Source organism: Poecilia latipinna, unplaced genomic scaffold, assembly GCF_001443285.1.
Source record: "Poecilia latipinna isolate Pla-1442-1.1 unplaced genomic scaffold, P_latipinna-1.0 Scaffold1775, whole genome shotgun sequence".
In the NCBI taxonomy this organism is placed as follows: domain Eukaryota; kingdom Metazoa; phylum Chordata; class Actinopteri; order Cyprinodontiformes; family Poeciliidae; genus Poecilia; species Poecilia latipinna.
The window spans coordinates 102,719-119,926 of NW_015114391.1; the positions used below are offsets into that span (position 1 = coordinate 102,719).

General features: G+C 41.1%; 2 protein-coding genes across 4 annotated transcripts; one reads left to right on the top strand and one right to left on the bottom strand.

Moving 5' to 3' along the window:
- Positions 1–951: 951 nt before the first annotated feature.
- Positions 952–4,610, top strand: aurka (aurora kinase A). Of its 2 annotated transcripts, XR_001428569.1 has the most exons (10): positions 952–1,046; positions 1,273–1,338; positions 1,792–2,137; positions 2,220–2,256; positions 2,341–2,532; positions 2,738–2,876; positions 2,973–3,121; positions 3,201–3,375; positions 3,570–3,867; positions 4,017–4,610. XR_001428569.1 is itself a non-coding variant. In XM_015061072.1 (9 exons), exons 2-9 carry the CDS (start codon positions 1,276–1,278, stop codon positions 3,750–3,752), a joined length of 1,284 nt encoding a protein of 427 aa, XP_014916558.1. In that variant the 5' UTR covers positions 952–1,046; positions 1,273–1,275; the 3' UTR covers positions 3,753–3,977. The 2 variants fall into 2 exon arrangements, 1 of the variants encoding a protein (XP_014916558.1); XM_015061072.1 differs by lacking the exon at positions 4,017–4,610 and having other exon boundaries at positions 3,570–3,977.
- On the bottom strand, positions 3,745–12,520 carry slc32a1 (solute carrier family 32 member 1). Of its 2 annotated transcripts, XR_001428568.1 has the most exons (3): positions 11,527–12,520; positions 7,870–9,357; positions 3,745–3,757 (listed from the first exon to the last, which is right to left on the bottom strand). XR_001428568.1 is itself a non-coding variant. In XM_015061071.1 (2 exons), exons 1-2 carry the CDS (start codon positions 11,917–11,919, stop codon positions 8,170–8,172), a joined length of 1,581 nt encoding a protein of 526 aa, XP_014916557.1. In that variant the 5' UTR covers positions 11,920–12,520; the 3' UTR covers positions 6,095–8,169. The 2 variants fall into 2 exon arrangements, 1 of the variants encoding a protein (XP_014916557.1); XM_015061071.1 differs by lacking the exon at positions 3,745–3,757 and having other exon boundaries at positions 6,095–9,357.
- Between the last annotated feature and the right edge of the window lie 4,688 nt (positions 12,521–17,208).

Here is a 17,208-nt window from a genome sequence, read left to right on the forward strand (position 1 = left end):
TACCATTTTGACAATATTCTATTTAGACTATAGAGAGGCAGTACTATGTGTGTTTTATTTAGTTTTGTCTTCCTTTTAGTGTCCTCACACGGTTTATTTTGAAAAAGATTCAAATATTTTACATAAATTAAAGCATAAAAAACATAAAATATCCCAGTTTGTTTGAGTTCACAAGAGTTCCTGCTTATAAAACTCGAACTCTACTCACATATTCATGGTTTAACATCAAGTCAATGTATCTAATATTAACAGCCCAGTGAAGTGAGAACTTTGACCTTATTAAAATTTATTGGATCAACTTATATCCTGAAAGATGAAAGACGATACCGCATCTTCGTCATAGGACTATTTGCTGTCACCAAGCGGCCAAATTAGGGACTTGCAACTGGAAGAAACCAACGGTGGGGAAGCACATAATATCAGTTTAAGTTTAGTTAGAAGGGTGAACAAGCATTGAGTTTTTAAAAGTAGGCTCATAGACATAATAAAGACATTTATGTATGGGTCCACATGCTTGATTTTAGAACAGAGCTTTCAATTAAGCCTGAGGGTATTACATTGCCGTCTCGTGGTTGGAAGATTCCTTTGGAAGTCATAATGACGTCTCGCCCTACCCGTTTAGAATCCTGCATCAGCCAATGAAAATCAAGCATATCGCATTCGTGCAGCCTATCAGAAGCGGGGGTTTATTTAAAGGTTTTGAACCGAGGTACATTTGAAATCAAACAGGCTCCGTTTAAACGACGTGTTCTCCCTCTGAGCTACGATTTGCGTTTCGTGTTTTGTGGATTTATCTCTTTTGTTAGTTTTTCCTCTCTTCAACACACAAACTACAAAAGCTGTTATTTTATTTTGTTAGTAAAGCTTATCGTATTTTAGCGTTCCTTTTCGTGTTCCTTGTTAATGTAGCTCAAACAGAAGCTACCGTTTGCTGGTCGATGTAGCTGCTAAGTAGCCTGGGTAGGGTTACCTGGTTTAAAGCTGTTTTTATTCTGCACAACAGCCTGTTGCGGTTGCTTTCGGAGACTGTGCAATAATACATTTGGGTAAGTAATGACTGCATGCTTAAAAGGTCATCTGTAGATCATGTTTTCAGCGTTTTCCGCTAAGCTAGCAAGTCATGGATCACAAAGATGGCTGCTGTGCCTACTTAAATTATATAATAGGGTTTATGGTTATTATAAATAAATTGTATAATAAAATTAAAGGCGCTAGATTATTTAATTGGTACTTCTAATAATTTGTTAACCAAACCATCTCTTTTCTTAACAGATCATGGACTCATCCACCTCGTTCAAAGTGATAAAGGGCATGAAACCCCAAAGGCCAGAATTAATGGTAATTTCAATGATATTCAAGCTGCTAAATAGGAAATATGGTATCGTAGATTATTTGACTTTGTCAGTTGTACTAAAGGACACTGTGTTTAATCTCCAGATATAAACAATGCAGAATAATTTTACAGGTTCCTGTAATTGAAAATATGAAATCAGTTTATTTTCCAAGTAGGGGTGTGCAATGTGGGTCTAAAGTGACTAATGACTAGAAAACTAAAATTTCTTTCCAGTCTTTAATTTTTTTTTTCTTTTCAAAAGGTATCAAAAAATGTCGCAGCGATCATGGCTAAATACACAAATACCACTCTAAAAAGACCTGCATTTTTATATGGATTTTCTTTGGGACTCTATTTGCATAAAGAAATGGGGGGTTTTAATTGTTCACACTAACCACATTGAATTTTATACTTAAGCTAATTGCTTTGATTGCAACCATTTTTTGTTTTGATTGCAGTCAAACGGCAACGGACCGAAACGGGTTCCTGTGTCTCACCATTCGCAAGGCATTCAGAAGCCCGTAGTCACACCGACTCAGCATCAGCGGGTTCTGGGCATGTCGAATGGGCCGCAGCGTATCCAGCGGCCTGTTAGCCAGCAGAAACCAGTGCCTCATGTCTCTGTAGCGGTCAAGCACCCTCCTCCTGCTGACCAGAATGTAAACCCAGCCACTGTGAAACTAACTCCAGCACCACAGCCAAAACCCGTTTCCCAGCATAACCAGCCAAAGACGCATGTGCCAGCTGGCCACTCTGACTCGACCAAGCCTCCGTCGGAACCAGCAAAGCAGGAGAAGCCGCAGAGTGAGTGCATCACTGAGCTGGAGCTGGAGCAGGAAATGTCAGAGTTTTAAATGAATACTAAAATACTTGTTTGCTGTTTTAGCCAAACCTGCCAAGACCAGTCAGGCCTCGTCATCAAAGTATGTAAAGTTTAAAATCTTAATACTTTTCATGCATTATGCTGTTTTAAAATGAGATGAGAGCTACATCCTGTTTTCAAACAGGAAACCATGGAGCCTGGAAAATTTTGACATTGGCCGTCCCTTGGGAAAGGGCAAGTTTGGCAACGTCTACCTGGCTAGGGAGCGCCAGACAAAGTTCATCTTGGCCCTGAAGGTTCTCTTCAAGAAGCAGCTGGAGAAGGCGGGGGTAGAGCACCAGCTGAGGAGAGAAGTCGAGATCCAGTCTCATCTGAGGTACAATGTGCTTATAATGAAATGTCAGCCAACAGGTTGTTTAAAACAGTCAAGCAGAATGGTTTGTAGACATTTTACATGAATCAGCAGTTTTATCTTAAAATACATTTCAGCTCGCATTAGTTTCCCCGTTTTAAGTTGTCTGCAGAACTTTGAATAATGTTCTGAATCTATTTTTTCTTTTTTTTTTTTTTCTTTTCTGCAGACATCCCAACATCCTTCGCCTCTATGGCTATTTCCACGATGCTTCCCGTGTGTATCTCATTCTTGAATATGCACCCAGAGGAGAGCTGTACGGCGAGCTGCAGCGCTGTGGGAGTTTCTCTGAGGACAGAACTGCAACAGTAAGTGTCCCAATTTACCAGCCAGTGACCATTTTAAACATGACTCGCATATGGTCCAGTTAAAGCTCACAGTTGTGACGCTTTTGTTGTTTTTAGTACATCATGGAGCTGGCAGATGCGCTCCACTACTGTCATACGAAGAATGTGATTCACAGAGACATCAAGCCAGAGAACCTGTTGCTTGGAGGTAATGGGGAGCTGAAGATTGCCGATTTTGGTTGGTCTGTTCACACTCCATCTTCCAGGTATGTCCATGTTGACATGTCTTGGCATGCTCTGTAGTCATTTCAGATCTGACATTTTCTGTTTTTTCTTCCCATACAGGAGGTCCACCCTGTGTGGGACACTAGACTACCTTCCTCCAGAGATGATCGAGGGCAAAACTCACGATGAAAAGGTGGACCTGTGGAGTCTGGGGGTCCTTTGCTACGAGTTTCTTGTTGGAAAACCCCCGTTTGAAGCAAAAACTCACGATGAAACCTACCGTAGGATTTCAAGGGTAAGAATTCTGATGAAGTGGTTTTTGTGTAAAATACACGCAACTCCTAATTTTCGCAGGAGTTTTAGGGTAAAGACGGTAATACAAATATTTGAGCTTTTTGGAGCACATAGTTCCAAAATAAAAATATCTTGGGTGATCAAACCAAACGGCTAATAATGTGTTTAATTTTTTTTTTTTTTTAATTGACGCAGGTGGAGTACAGTTACCCTCCACTTGCTTCCATTAGTGCCGGAGCTAGAGACTTGGTGGCCAAGCTGCTGAAGCACAACCCCATGCACAGGTTGCCCATTGAGGGAGTCCTTTCCCACCCCTGGGTGCTCGAATGCTCAACAAAGAAGCCTACAACGCTGAGCTCTGAAGAGTCCAGTCAGTGACTGTTCTCCCAACAACTGGCTGTGCCTACACAGTTTTGCAGAACGTTAACATGCAGCTGATTTTTCCACAACCTGCTTTGACTCTACAAAGATTTTCACAATGAGGATTTTTTTTGTAAATATTTAACTGGTTTTAGTAATTATGAAAAAATTTTCTCAAGGTTTTGGGAGATGTTACTTGAAATGTGAATAAATTTTCTTCTATCAATTAACATTTAGAAGCAGAAACATTGTGTTAATCAATGAGGTGTTTCTTGGTTGCAGACCTTTTAGGACTTGAATTGGACTGAGCAGCTGATCAAATTCAAGTACAGTTGTGCCCAGCAGAGGGCGCCAGACAACCACTGAAACAGATTTTATTTTTTAAATAGTGTTTATATGAGTTGGTTTATTTTTGAAGATAAAATCGACAGAAGCCTTTTTCTTGTTTACAAAATGGAAATGAAAACAAATCTAGGTAATGAAAGATGGTTTCATCAGTGGATTTTAAAGTGTTTTATAGTTTTATTGGGTGGGGGGGGGGCTGAGGGGGGAGGCTAAAGCAAACTATGTTGATGGTCTTAACACATTTAACTGGAACAGGAAAACACTCCTGTTAGTTTTTCATCTGTTTTCTTTGCATATGCATAAATAAGTGTATTCTATATTCTAATAAGTGTATTAAGCATTCTCGTGTTTAATATTTGTTTTACAGCAGCACCGCATCCAGTCTAGAATAATTCCACTTAAGATGGACTGATCTATTTTTATTTTATTTTTATTTTTTTGATGGATGGTTTTATGCAGTACCTGTGAAGGGAAAAAAATGTTTGAAGGAAAATGTTTAAAAACCAGCACTTGATGCACATTCTAAATCAGTTTCAGCTTTAAATTTCTCTCTGGGCCTTTCCACAGCTAATCTACTCATTTAAGTCATTCTATTGTTACTTGCACTCACTGTGGTACTGGGAAAATAATATTTTTGCAATTTTATTGCAGATTTTCTAATATGCATTTTAAATATTTGGGCCTGAATGATATAACTTCATCAACCTTGTCAAGCATCTTAGTCCCATAAAAAGGAAAGTGCTCTCCTTTGCAGACATGTTTTAAATTGGTTACCTTGGAGAATTTTCAGGTATAAACAGCATGTTTGAGATCATGCAGGCTTTGGGTAGGCCAGTCCTAAGGTTTATTTGTGTTGTGTGTTGGTTTACTCTCCTCCTGTGGAACCAAAGTGATTGGTTTTAAGGTTCTGTAACTGCAGGATTTCCTGGTAGAGATCAAACATGATTCCATCAACTATGAAAAGTTGTCCAGTTAAGAAACCAAAGCAGTCCCAAAGTCTAATTACCACCACCACCATGTTATTTCATAAGGCAATTTATTTTTTTCTTAAGGGGGAATCTTAGTTTAATTAAAAACAAAATCATCTAAAGATATATTTTATTTACTTGAAAATGTATTTTATCTTCAACCAATATTGAAATTTGCTTGAAGGCCTGAAACATTCAAGTGTGACAAAAAAGCAGAAGAAGTAATGGACAAACACTTTTTGATAGTACTACACTTTCATAATTTGTATACTTGACTAACCACCGTTGTCTCGGTTTGTGCGTTTAATCTGTGTCCACTAGGTGTCTCCCTGCGACAATATGGAGAAGTAATGGAGAACGTTTAAAGTGAAATGACTACTATAAAGCTGGGATTTTCTATCATTTGGGTTTGCAGATAATATAATGCATGCTTTTAAAAATTAATCTTACAGTTCATGTAATTATATGCTGTTAGGGCTTTATTTGCATATTTTGCTTAAATCATTTTCCCCCTTTGGGATTTTCTGAACATTTTCATAACAGAAGAGGACTATGGGATCGCTCTAAATACAGAAAGAAGTACACGTCTGTTTATTTATACCCTCCTTTTTGCATGTGAACAGGCTCTTAACTCTGCAAGATGGAGCCCATCTGGTCGTTAGATTCGTTTGCAGTTGCTGTGATTTCCTGACGTCTCCAAATGAAGCCACCCGGAAATAAATGAACGGCTCGTCCAGATGTTACCCGCATGCTCAGGAGGGAATCAACAGAGTGAATTAAAAGGAAGGCCTGATGCCCGCCTGCAGCAGAAAACTGTTCAAGCGCAGACATGCTTGCGCTGAAGTTCTCCAAAGTCACGAATGTAGAGTGAAGACCAATTTACGGCTCGAGTCAAAATAAACTTAGAAACTCTCTTTTTTAAAAATCTAATTTTAAAAAAATATGACTCCTACCATCACCATTTTTTTCTGTTTTATTATAGAGAAAAAAAATACACGTTCTGATCGTTTTTTCTTTTACATAAAACCACACACATTTTTTACAATATAATTTCACTTATTTCTTTATTCTTTAATATTAATTTCACGATATATGATCACCACTTTTGAGATATACATTCCATCTTTTTGAAACCACAATAACACACTACACATACGGTTTTTTTTAAATAACATTTCCACAGGACCCATTGGATTGCACAGAATGAAAAATGTATGCACATTTTCATCTTTGATAATCTCACTTGTATTAATTATGGTTTTCATTTTTTTTTCTATATTTTTAGACATCGAAATTTTTAAAACTGGAGCGTATCAAATTAATTTTCATAAACAGGCCATGTGTGGATCTAGATGCGTTATTTTTAAATTCGGTGTGCAGTTTCAGTTCGGAGCTCCCAGGCTGAGAGAAAACGGGGCTGGATGGAGAGGTTTGGGGGGAGGGAGGTTAAGGGAAGTTAAGATGGGACTTTGTTATTGCGTGTTGATAAACTCAGAAACAAAAATGAGGGGTCTTGTGGAGGGGAAAAAACCTGTCAAAGCATCAACACGTCCACGCCACTGAACCAGAACACTTAACTTTTATGTGTATCTATGTCCCATTTTCTGTAGCCTGTATCATACATTCAATGCATAGTTTGTACAGTTGCTCTCTTCTATTTGATGTTTTAACACCGCCAGTTATTATTATCAGGGATATCCAGATTTTTTATTTTTAATTTTTATTAAATAAAACAAAAACGTTGTTCGGCTTTGATACAGAAAAAAAATCGGATTATTGCATTTTTTAAAAAATATATATTTTGCCTCTTTTGTTCTTCGGGCTTGTTTTGGGCTTTAACACCACAGTCAGCCCCTGCAGTCACGTTGCAGTTTAGACTAAATTTAATCACTTTTCCTCCTTTCTCCAAGCCTCTCAAACTCGATCGTTGTGGGGAAGAAGCACCGCTAGAGCGACACGAGCGTCTGCCCTCTTTTTGCAACTTTTCTTAAGGTCAATGTTGTAAACGTTCACTCCACTGGAAAATATGTCTGTGTTTCTTTTGTTCGCATATGTATACAACAGGTATCGACTGGGCGGACGCGTTAGACTCCTTCGCTGCTGTTGGACTTAGTGTGTGTAAAATACATGAGAGATAGTGCGCAAATGTGTATGCGTGTGTGTGCTCAGTGCGCGCTTTTACGCATGAATCAAGCAGAGGGGGAAGGAGCGCACGTGAGCGCTTAGTGTTTGTGTGTTTTTAATGTTTTCACTAAATGGGAATTTGCCGTTAACGAGTACGGGTGCATTTCAATAAACTAAAATATAACCGAAAAGCCAATTTATTTCAGCAAAAATAAAAGTGAAACGTATTTTATAGATTCATTACAGGCGGCGGGACGTCGCTGTTTCAAGCGTCTATTGAGTCAATTAAGGTTTACAGTAAATGAAAACCTCACATTCAGTTTCTGGGAAAGTTAGAATATTACTAGGACCAGATGAAAAAAAAAGGATTTTAAACCACAAATGTTCTCAAAGGCGTTTAGGTCAGGAGAGTTTGCAGGCCAGTCAAAGCATAGTGACACAAGTGAAGCATGAAATTATCTAAACTTTCCTGGTAGATGATCTGATTCTGGACTTGATAAAACACAACACCTAGATTCTGACTCATCCAGGAGATGACCATTTAAAGTGCTCAAACAACTGGATATTTTCTCTAATTCTTTTTTTCTTTTCTACAGTTTTTCCTTCCACTCAACCTTCCACTTTCAACAGGTGGAACAACCGGCTTCTTTAGTAATGAACTTTTTCTGGGTTGCTCTTCTTGCTCAGGTGTCAGTTACTGTCTAATGAACAGTTTTCAAGTTATCATCCTTGAAATAAAAACTGCTATGGTGATAATATCACATATTTGTATCAAAACTGATCTTTTTATTGGTCTATGGAATATTTTCCTTCTTAAAGAAACTGAATTTGGGGTGTTCATTTTGTATAGGCAAAATTACTAGAAAATAAACTTTGAAAATGTGCCACTGTATGCAATGAATATATAAGAGCTTTTTAAACGGAAATAGTAAAAATAAATTTGCTTTATGATTCTATTCTCATTTATTGAGATGCATCCGTCCTCCAATGACTCGTCTCTATTCTTCTATGTTATATTTGAAAGCCTCTATGAGCCCTTCCATGGAGTGGATGAAACCGGATATGCTGCATATACCGCCTATTACAAAGATGGAGACGTCAAAGAACACCTGGTGCCACTGAAGCTTTCTCCATAAGAGCTTGAGGTGGAAGATGCTGGGAAGCAGAAAGCAGAGCCCGGCGCCCGTCAGGCTGCCGGTGAGGCCCATGAGCAGGGCGAAGTGCGGCACATAGATCGCCATGAGCAAGGTGAACACCACTAGTATACATCGGAGAGTCAGTCCCCAGGACTTTAGGCGTCCATCGCCTCCGTAGCAGTCCGGGAAGAAGGCGCGGCCCCCGTCCTGGAAGAAGGTTTTCTCAAACACCTCCACGGCGGCGAAAAAGGGCAGCGGGTAGGACAGCAAAGCTTTGGCCACCAGGAAGAGGTTGACCACGGCTCGGATAGTTGGTGGCAGGTTGTCTGTGATCACCTCCTTGGTTTCGTCTGCCCAGGTCAGGTAGGCCACCAGGGCGAACAGGCCCTTGAGGATACAGGCAGCGATGTGAGTCCATTTCATCATGCAGTGGAACTCGCTGGGTTTCTGCATGTTCCCCTCCAGGGACGGCAGAAAGATCTGCGAGGTGTAGCTGAACACGATAATCCCAATGGAGATGGGGAACTTCTTGACATCGATGTAAAACTTGACCTTGTCCCAGGCCCAGTCCCTCGCCCTGGATAGGCAGTAGGCGATCACCAGGACGTTGATGACGAAATGCGCCAGCGTGCACAACAAGCTGAACTTGGAGACGGCTTTCAGGTTTTTGAGGAAGGCGCAGGGGAGCAAAGCGACGGTGGCGATGATGGCCCACGACTTCTGGGAGATGGGCATGTTGGGGAAGCTGTTGTACATGAGATTCCCGCTGACGACCACGTACAGGATACAGGTCATCACCAGCTCTATGATCTGAGCTACATTCACGACGTGACCGCCCAGCGTTGGGAACCTGGGCGCGCAGCAGGCGTTGGCAATGTCCACATAGGAGTCCCTCACACGGACGAGCTGCCCGTCTTCGTCCTCCTCGTACAGGCAGGCGATGAGGATTTTCCCCGTGTAGCAGCACACCACGGCGGCGAAAATAATGAGAAAGAGTCCGAGGTATCCTCCATGCAGGATGGCGTAGGGCAAGCCCAGAACGAACATCCCCTGGGAACAGAAAGTACAAAAACATTGGCTGGTGTCATTAGAGCGGACCCTCAGGGGCGCATCCAGAAAGTTTGGCTGTGGTGAACTGGTGGGGGCAGTTATATTGTTTTGGGGTGGCTACACCGAAACCAAAAGTGACACCAGAACTTCAGGAGTATTTTTTGTGTGTTTTTTTTGTTGGTGCTGGCTGAGGTGGACCTTAATATTATAATGAAACAAACAAATAGATAAATTCATAAATATATATTCTGATGCTACTAATGCTTTTCTTTTTAAATGGCCTGCAGTCTGTAAGTAATTATTTTTAAATACCTGTATACAAACTAAATTTGCTGATTTTGTCATGTTGGCCATTATACCATGATGCCACTATTTCTTATATGTGTTAAGAAATAGTGTTTAAATAGTGTTACCTGTATTATTATAGGTCAGTATCAGGAATAAATTACAGACATCCAATAAGTGGAGGTAAAGACAGAAATTCAACATATTTATATAAATTACATAAAGAAACAATTAAATTGCAACTTCTTCAACTTTGTCTTTTCTTCACTTAAATTTTCCCAAGTCATTAATATTAGTCAGGAAGTGACATCACTGCCATTCTGGTAAGGGCTCCAGCAGGGAGACCTTCAAGATCCCTTGAATACTTACACAGAATATAAATCTCAAAACTTTGGATTTGTAGTTTCATCTATCCAAAAGGAGCCTACATTTAAAAGACCAAAGGACAAACGTTGAACTCTCATTTATTTGTAACAATGTGCGTAATTTTTATCTCTTTTTGAATGTCTGTTAGCTGATTTTTGCAACTTGAAAGTATAAGCTGAATGACTACGTTGTTTAAAAAAATGATAAAGAAGATTAAGATTGTTTAATTTTTTTTGTGAAATATAAATTTCAAGTTCTAAATAATACTCTTTTAGATGTGTTTAGTGTCTGCTTTCTTTGGTGTGTCATCCCCGTGCAGCAGGGGATTATCCCAAGATTATCATCAGCCTTTCTGGACCCCATTCAGAACTTTGTGGATGTACCTCTGCTGTAAAAAAAAAAAGAAAAAAAGAGAAGGTTTTAATTCATAATAGTATTTTAATGTTTATAAATATATGTTTTTTTTTCTTTTGCTGCTTGGAAGAGCAATACATTTAACAAATAAACATCTCTATAAAATTCCCTTATTCTTTTTTATTAACATAACAACATGCAGTTGCAGAAGCGAGAGTGAAGCAAAAACGTATTCAGTGATAAAGTTAATTTAATAGTTGTTTACTGTTGCTGTAAACCACGAGACAATACTTAGAGGTGCTGTGGTGGCTGGTGGGTAACGGGGCTAACTGGCCTAACTAAAGCATCTCTTAGGGCCCCATGCTATCTTAGGCCGGCCCTGTCCGCTTGCAGCGTGTTTATGTGCGGCTGCACAGCGCGACTACGCAGAAGCTGTCATGTTTTTCATGTAGTGGGTTTTCCACATGGCTTTGAGCGCATCCGCCCGCCTCTGACGTCATCACAGACTGGAGGAGACACATTCTGACGTCAGACCATGACCACAGCATAAAAAGGAACTGCGTGGATGGAGGAATTTTTGTCGCATAGCCCCCTACAGCAGTGCGCACTCACGAGTCTCTTCTCCTAATTTCTGCAGCTTTTTGTCTCTCAATGAGACGGTTCATATATATATATATATATATATATATATATAAAATTTATTTTATTCAATAAAATTGTAATTTTCCTTGTAGAATCCCCCCACTTCTTTGTTAAGTTTTAAATGGTGTAATAGCTCCTTACTTTTGATTTCCAACAGGACAATATAATCGTTTTGGTATATAAAAAAAGAAAGACTTAAAACTGTTTGCCTTATTGGTCTGCAGAATTACCAGGACCGTTGAAATTACTACAGACAAAGAATGTGTGCTGTGGGGAGGGGAGGGTTAACGGTGCTAGGACATCATATACCTTCCACTTTTATTAATGCATGAGCCGATTCTAACTCAATGCCCTCCTCTGAAAATAATTAAAACGCCACAATCAATCAAAACAACTAATTTAATAAAATTATAAATTATGTTTTCGTTTTCCTTTTCTGTTAATCTCCTCTCAGGTGTGCATTTTTCTCATATTTCACAGTCACGCCACAGGCGGTTTAACCAATTAGAACCGAGTCTTTACCTGGATTGCGTTCGTGACGTTCCAGCCCGCTTCCCAGGCGGTGATTTTTGGTTTAACTTCGGACAACTCGTTGTTCGAGCCCCCGTCCTTGGAGGCAGAGTGCGGCGGACCGGTGCCGTCTCTCTGGTAGTGGCTGTCCCCCTCCAGCCCGCTGCCGTCTCCGCCACCCTCTCCTCCGATCTCGTCGGAGGACAGAATGTCCATCTGCATGCCCTGACGGTGGTCGTAATCCAGGTCGTCGCAGGAGGCAAAGCCCAGAGCCTCCTCGTTCGTGGCGGCCTGGAACCCCATCCTGGCGAACATCCCGCTCACCTTTGCCGTGGATTTGTTGGACACAGCCGTGGCTGCGTTTGACAGTTTATTAGATATCTTGCCTCTTATTAACGTCGCCATTTTTCCTCCTGTGTTGACTCTAAACTGTCCACTGACTAATTAGATGTTTTGTTCTTCCCACTCAATGAAAAATGAGGCTACTGTGTTCTGCAGCTCCTTATTCTCAGCATGAGATAAAGCCAAAGGGGAAAGCGCAAGTTTGGCTTCAAGACACGACGGTTTTCAGTTGCTATCTCCACTTCTTGTTGTGTGTGCGGCTGATGCTCTTGACTATCCCCAGGTTCATGTCACCTTCAGACGTCGCTGCTCCGTTTCTGCATCCTGGCGCTGCGATCTGACAGCTCGACGAGTGCAAGCGCACCTTTTCAGTCTCCGAGGCGCTGTGCGCAAAAGCTTTACGCACGACCAAAAAAAGAAAAAAGAAAAAGAAAAAAAAAGTCAAGCCACAGGTTCCTGCGGGGACTGTGCTGTGGGTTCTTTATTTTAGGGGGGTAGCTATAAGGTGGCAGGCAGCTTTCCCCAGGAGTTCAGGTGCCTCTACTGATGCCAATGCGGTACCGTGGAGCCCGGGGAGGGGGAGGCAGGGACGAGACACGTGTCCTCATCCGCCTGCCAATGCAAAGCACGTCTCCAGCCCTCCCAGTGCCCCACCAGGAGAAAACGGGAGAGATTTGCTGCATTTCTAGGGGAGGTGCTTGCTGCACCCCGACCAGCTCTCCCCCAACCTAGAATCTATTATACCTCATCCTAGCATCCAATGGCATTCCGAGGGCCTCAAATCTTGCATAACTTTACGAGTATAAAGGGGGGTAGGAATGTGAAGAAACCCGAGTCTTTGGAGCAGAAAATATTACACAGAAATCTAGAAGCTTTTGAATTTTAAAACTGTAAAAAATTTTTTTTCCAAATTTATCTTCGGCGAAGAGGAGGGAGAAGCATCAATGGGATTATTCTGGACCGCGTTGATCGGCGTTAGGTTTGTTGATGCTCGAAGGGGATTTCTCTTTGTTTTTGGTGAAATTTTGGGGAGAAAAAAAAATCAAAATGGCAATTTCAGTTTGAAAGAATAATAGTTTTAATGAATGGAAACTTTGTCTTCTTTCGTTTCAGGGCTCATGCAATTCTGAAGTGTCTGCAAAAAAATGTTCCAGCTTCGGAGGAACAAACTCCAAACAACCATGTAGTTGCTTAGACAATTTGAGTTGAGAAATGTAAAATTTCGTCCTGGTTCGAGATAGATTCTCTCTCTCTCTCTCTCTCTCTATCTATCTTTTTAGAATGATTATTTGCTTATTTAAAAAATCGCATTCCAAAAAGGCCAGCTTTGTGTTCTTAATGCAAAACTAAAATAATAATAATTATAAAAAAATGGTTTCTTTCTGAGTTTAAACGATATGACAAAACACTCTCGTAATTCCATTCATCGGAATATGCATTCATGGAGCTGCTGTGTAACACAGACCCACATTCCTGTAATCATTTTGCAGGCGGTGCCATGTCGGTAGTACTTTGTGTGCTCTGTATCCTCAGACTGCCTTCAGGCTGCAGAATCACAGTCTCACCAGGACACCAAGCTGCGGCCTATTCGACTCGATGCGCCACTTCAGCCTGTAGTAACACAGACTAACCTGCATCTGCTACAACCTTGCTGTTCTTTACTTGGTAAAAAAACAAAGTTTCGGAAAAAATTTTTTTTTTTTTTTTTTTTTTTAGCTTTTCTTTTCTTTGTTTTTTTTAAGCCTTTCTAAATTGTTCCGTCCTGGTAAGATCAAAGCAAACAGTGCTATCTAACAATATGTTTTGATACATTGATCTTCAGTTCAGTAAATATGAAACTTCTCGACTAAAATGTTTTAAGTTCAACACAATTTAATATTTTAAGGAGAGAATAAACGCACAAAAGCCAAATTACACCTCCGACGGATCCAGGCTATACCGGCGCAGCATTATCAGGCCTGTGCATCACCAGTAAAACCCTACAAATACAAGGCCAATAAATCGCTCGCTCTGCTTTGTCCGTCCTGTCCTTTGTGTGTGTTGAACGTGTGTGCGTTTTCCAGCTGCATGGGAACGAAAATGGCTGCTGCTCTGAATGAAAGAGTTAATGACGGAGCTGTTATCAGCGGGCTGCAGACCTGCTCAGATCTGCGCTCTGAGCTGTCTGATGGAGTGCGCTGCAGGATGAAAAGAGCAGCTCTGACACCACCAGCCCGCAGGTCACAGCGGCTTTCCAGCACCCACTGTAGTAGTAATAATAATAATAATAATAATAATAATAATAATAATAATAATAATAATAATAATAATAGCAGATAAACAAATTCACGATCTTGGACATTTCAGATTTTTTCAGAGGTGATGCACGTTGCCAGAACTTGTAAACGGTGCGAGGAATAAATGCTTCCTGCAGTTCATCACCCACGCCGGGTGTCACCGAAGGGTCAGGGTGCCAAGTCCCGGGAGGATCCATCCATGTCAGCATAAACGTGACCAATCATAGCCCCTTATCGCTACTGTCAGGGAGGTTTTGTGTTTGACCCACATGTCCGACGGTGATACAGACGGGAATCCGGAATACTATGTTGTGTACAGGATTTGTGGTCAAATCTATTTTCTCTGGGGTCCGACAGGCACATCTCCCCCTCTTCCTCCTCCTCTCCTCCTCAATTTCAGCTCCCCGACTCTCTTTTTTCGCATTACACACATGGGTGAGCTGGCACAAGGTTCTCCGCCCTCTTGCAATGGCTCCCTCCCCATCCTCCACACGACTCATGCAGCGCTCCCACCTCCCCCCCTCCAGCCCCCAGTGTTTTCCCAAAATTCACAAAATAATTTTCGATTTCTGGCCGCATTTCCTTTTTGAATAAGCCGCTTTAAAACACAGACCAGAGCAAAAAGAAAAGGAAAACATGCATTACACAGGCCTTTTCCCCCCCGGTAGTTAATGGCTTTGTTCCCATGGCTTCCCCGACTAATTTCGCTCGTGTCTCTTTCCACTCCAGACGTTGGAAGATTTATCTGAGATAAGGCAATAAAAAAGGTGATATCTGTGCGTAAAAGTGAGAAGAGACTTAGGGGTGTGTGTTATATAGAATGCACACGGCCAAGACTGAGACAACAAAAGAGTAGCTGAGTAACGTTAAATGCACAAACAAAGCGATGCAGTCGCTTTAAATTTTTTTTTTTTTTATTGGAAACTGCACCACATTATGTGCCATTGAACCCATGATCACCTGTCTGTCTTTCTGCTGCTGCGCCCATCCATCAGCTCAGCGAGGCAGAAAACAGTCAACGCTCCTGAATTGAGAGGGGGACGCTGAAAAGGCACTCTGCGCTCTCTGGGGAGCGCAGAGGAGGGAAATTAGCCAACATCAGGACTAATCAGAGGACCTCAGAGTCCATTAACATTTGCATCACAATCACAGGTACAGCGAAGTGTCTGCGGCTGGGAACGCAAGGGCGCTGTTTGCACTGAGCTGATTTCAGTGCTTTCAGAAATATGCAGATTTTCAGCACCTTGGACAGAGTCTGGTTGCGCCAGTGACGCGAAACATCAAGCAGGTTTAAAGGTTCATTGTGAAGCGTATTGTAATAACTGTTACGACTTACAGAATTCATTGTTTACTTATTTTATTGTTCTTTATGACTTTGATGATTATCAATTGACCTGTAAACCTGGATTGATATAAAAAAGATCTATTCTACTCTATTCTATTCTATTCTATTCTATTTCTCGAAGAAAAACTGGAAAATCTCTCATTCTAGTACAACCAAGTGGTCTTTAATAGTTTCAGTAGAACGTTTCCTTTGTTCCCAATGAACAGAAAATTGTTCAAAATAAGTCTGAACATTAGATTCTATATAAACTAAATTATAATGCATTGTCGAACCTCTAAAAACAAACCCAACCAATCAAAGCTATGCTGAGTCTGTGAGACAGCGACGTTGAAAGAGAAACGGAATCTTTTATCTAAACGTATCCCCGCTGGTGCTCTTAAAGAAGACCGCAGTTTTAGAAGCAAACATATTTTTCGTCTCATCCTATCACTGCAGCAGCCGCAAAGTCATCAGATCATCACCGCCCTCTTCCACAGAGAGACAAATCCAGGTGGCCCGCAGTGGTAAAACCACTAAGAGCCTTTTCATTACTCCTAATGCGTCTGTTTAATGGCTTATTATGGACTCCCGAGAGGCTTCCTGGAGAGGGGTTTGAATTAGTCCTGCATGGTGGCTTCTGTCTGCCCAACAATGACACATAACGGGAGACATTCTTCTAATCTATCTATCTATCTATCTATCTATCTATCTATCTATCTATCTATCTATCTATCTATCTATCTATCTATCTATCTATCTATCTATCTATCTATCGTGTACTGTGAGTTTATCGTTCCTCTGAAGCGCTCCCCAGACGCCGTTTTGCTGTTAACCCACAGTGACTCTGCTCTCTCCATCAACCTTTCTTGTCCTCCTTCCCGGATCCACTCTCCTGCTGCGACACATTAACATTGTAATTGCCTTTTTTTGAGCACAATAAACGGAGCCGGTCCGCTGGGACCCGCATGGCCCCGGGAGCTGGCACACAGCCTTGCCATCGATTTTTCACACTCACCGCTTCTCACCGCCGCGGTCGCTGTTGGAGAAAAGAAAGAAAGAAAAAAAGAAATCCGAGCCGTCAACAAACACAGACCTGATCTGAACATGCATGATGTGTTTGTCTCCGGGTTTCTGCTGAACATCTGACGCCTGCCCGCAGGCAAGTCTGATGAAATGTTTCAAGAAACAGAGCTAATTGTTTTTTTGTTTTTTGTTTTTGTTTTTTGTTTTTTTTTAAGTGCTGCATTCAAAGACTCGACTGTTCATTACCACGTCCTGCTATTATCAGGCCTAATTTGGAAGTGCATCTATGTTACAACAAAAATATCGACGTTCCCTGAGTTGATCAGGGATTTAGGTGAGGCTAAATAATCAATACCCATCACATTTGATCTACCCCACTTCCGTAAGAACTCCTTACTGTATTTACACTCTGAGGATGTTTGAACATGTGTGAGCAGAGAGCAGAGTCAATGGAGGAGCAGACCTTAGAGGCTGCTCTCCTGATATGGAACAGTTTTGTTCTCATTAAAGTTTGATGTCATGAAAGCAGTGACAGCTTGTCGGCTCTCACAGGGATGAGATGCAGCCATAGAAGAGTCCGTCTGTACCATCTGACACTGCACGTTTTAACAAGATAGTCTTTCTTTAAAAAAAAAAAATTCAAAATAAATATTAGAACCATTTTAAAATTAGACTTATTCAATGTTTGCCTGCAATATTTACATAATAGTTTGTTGGCTTTAATTACAT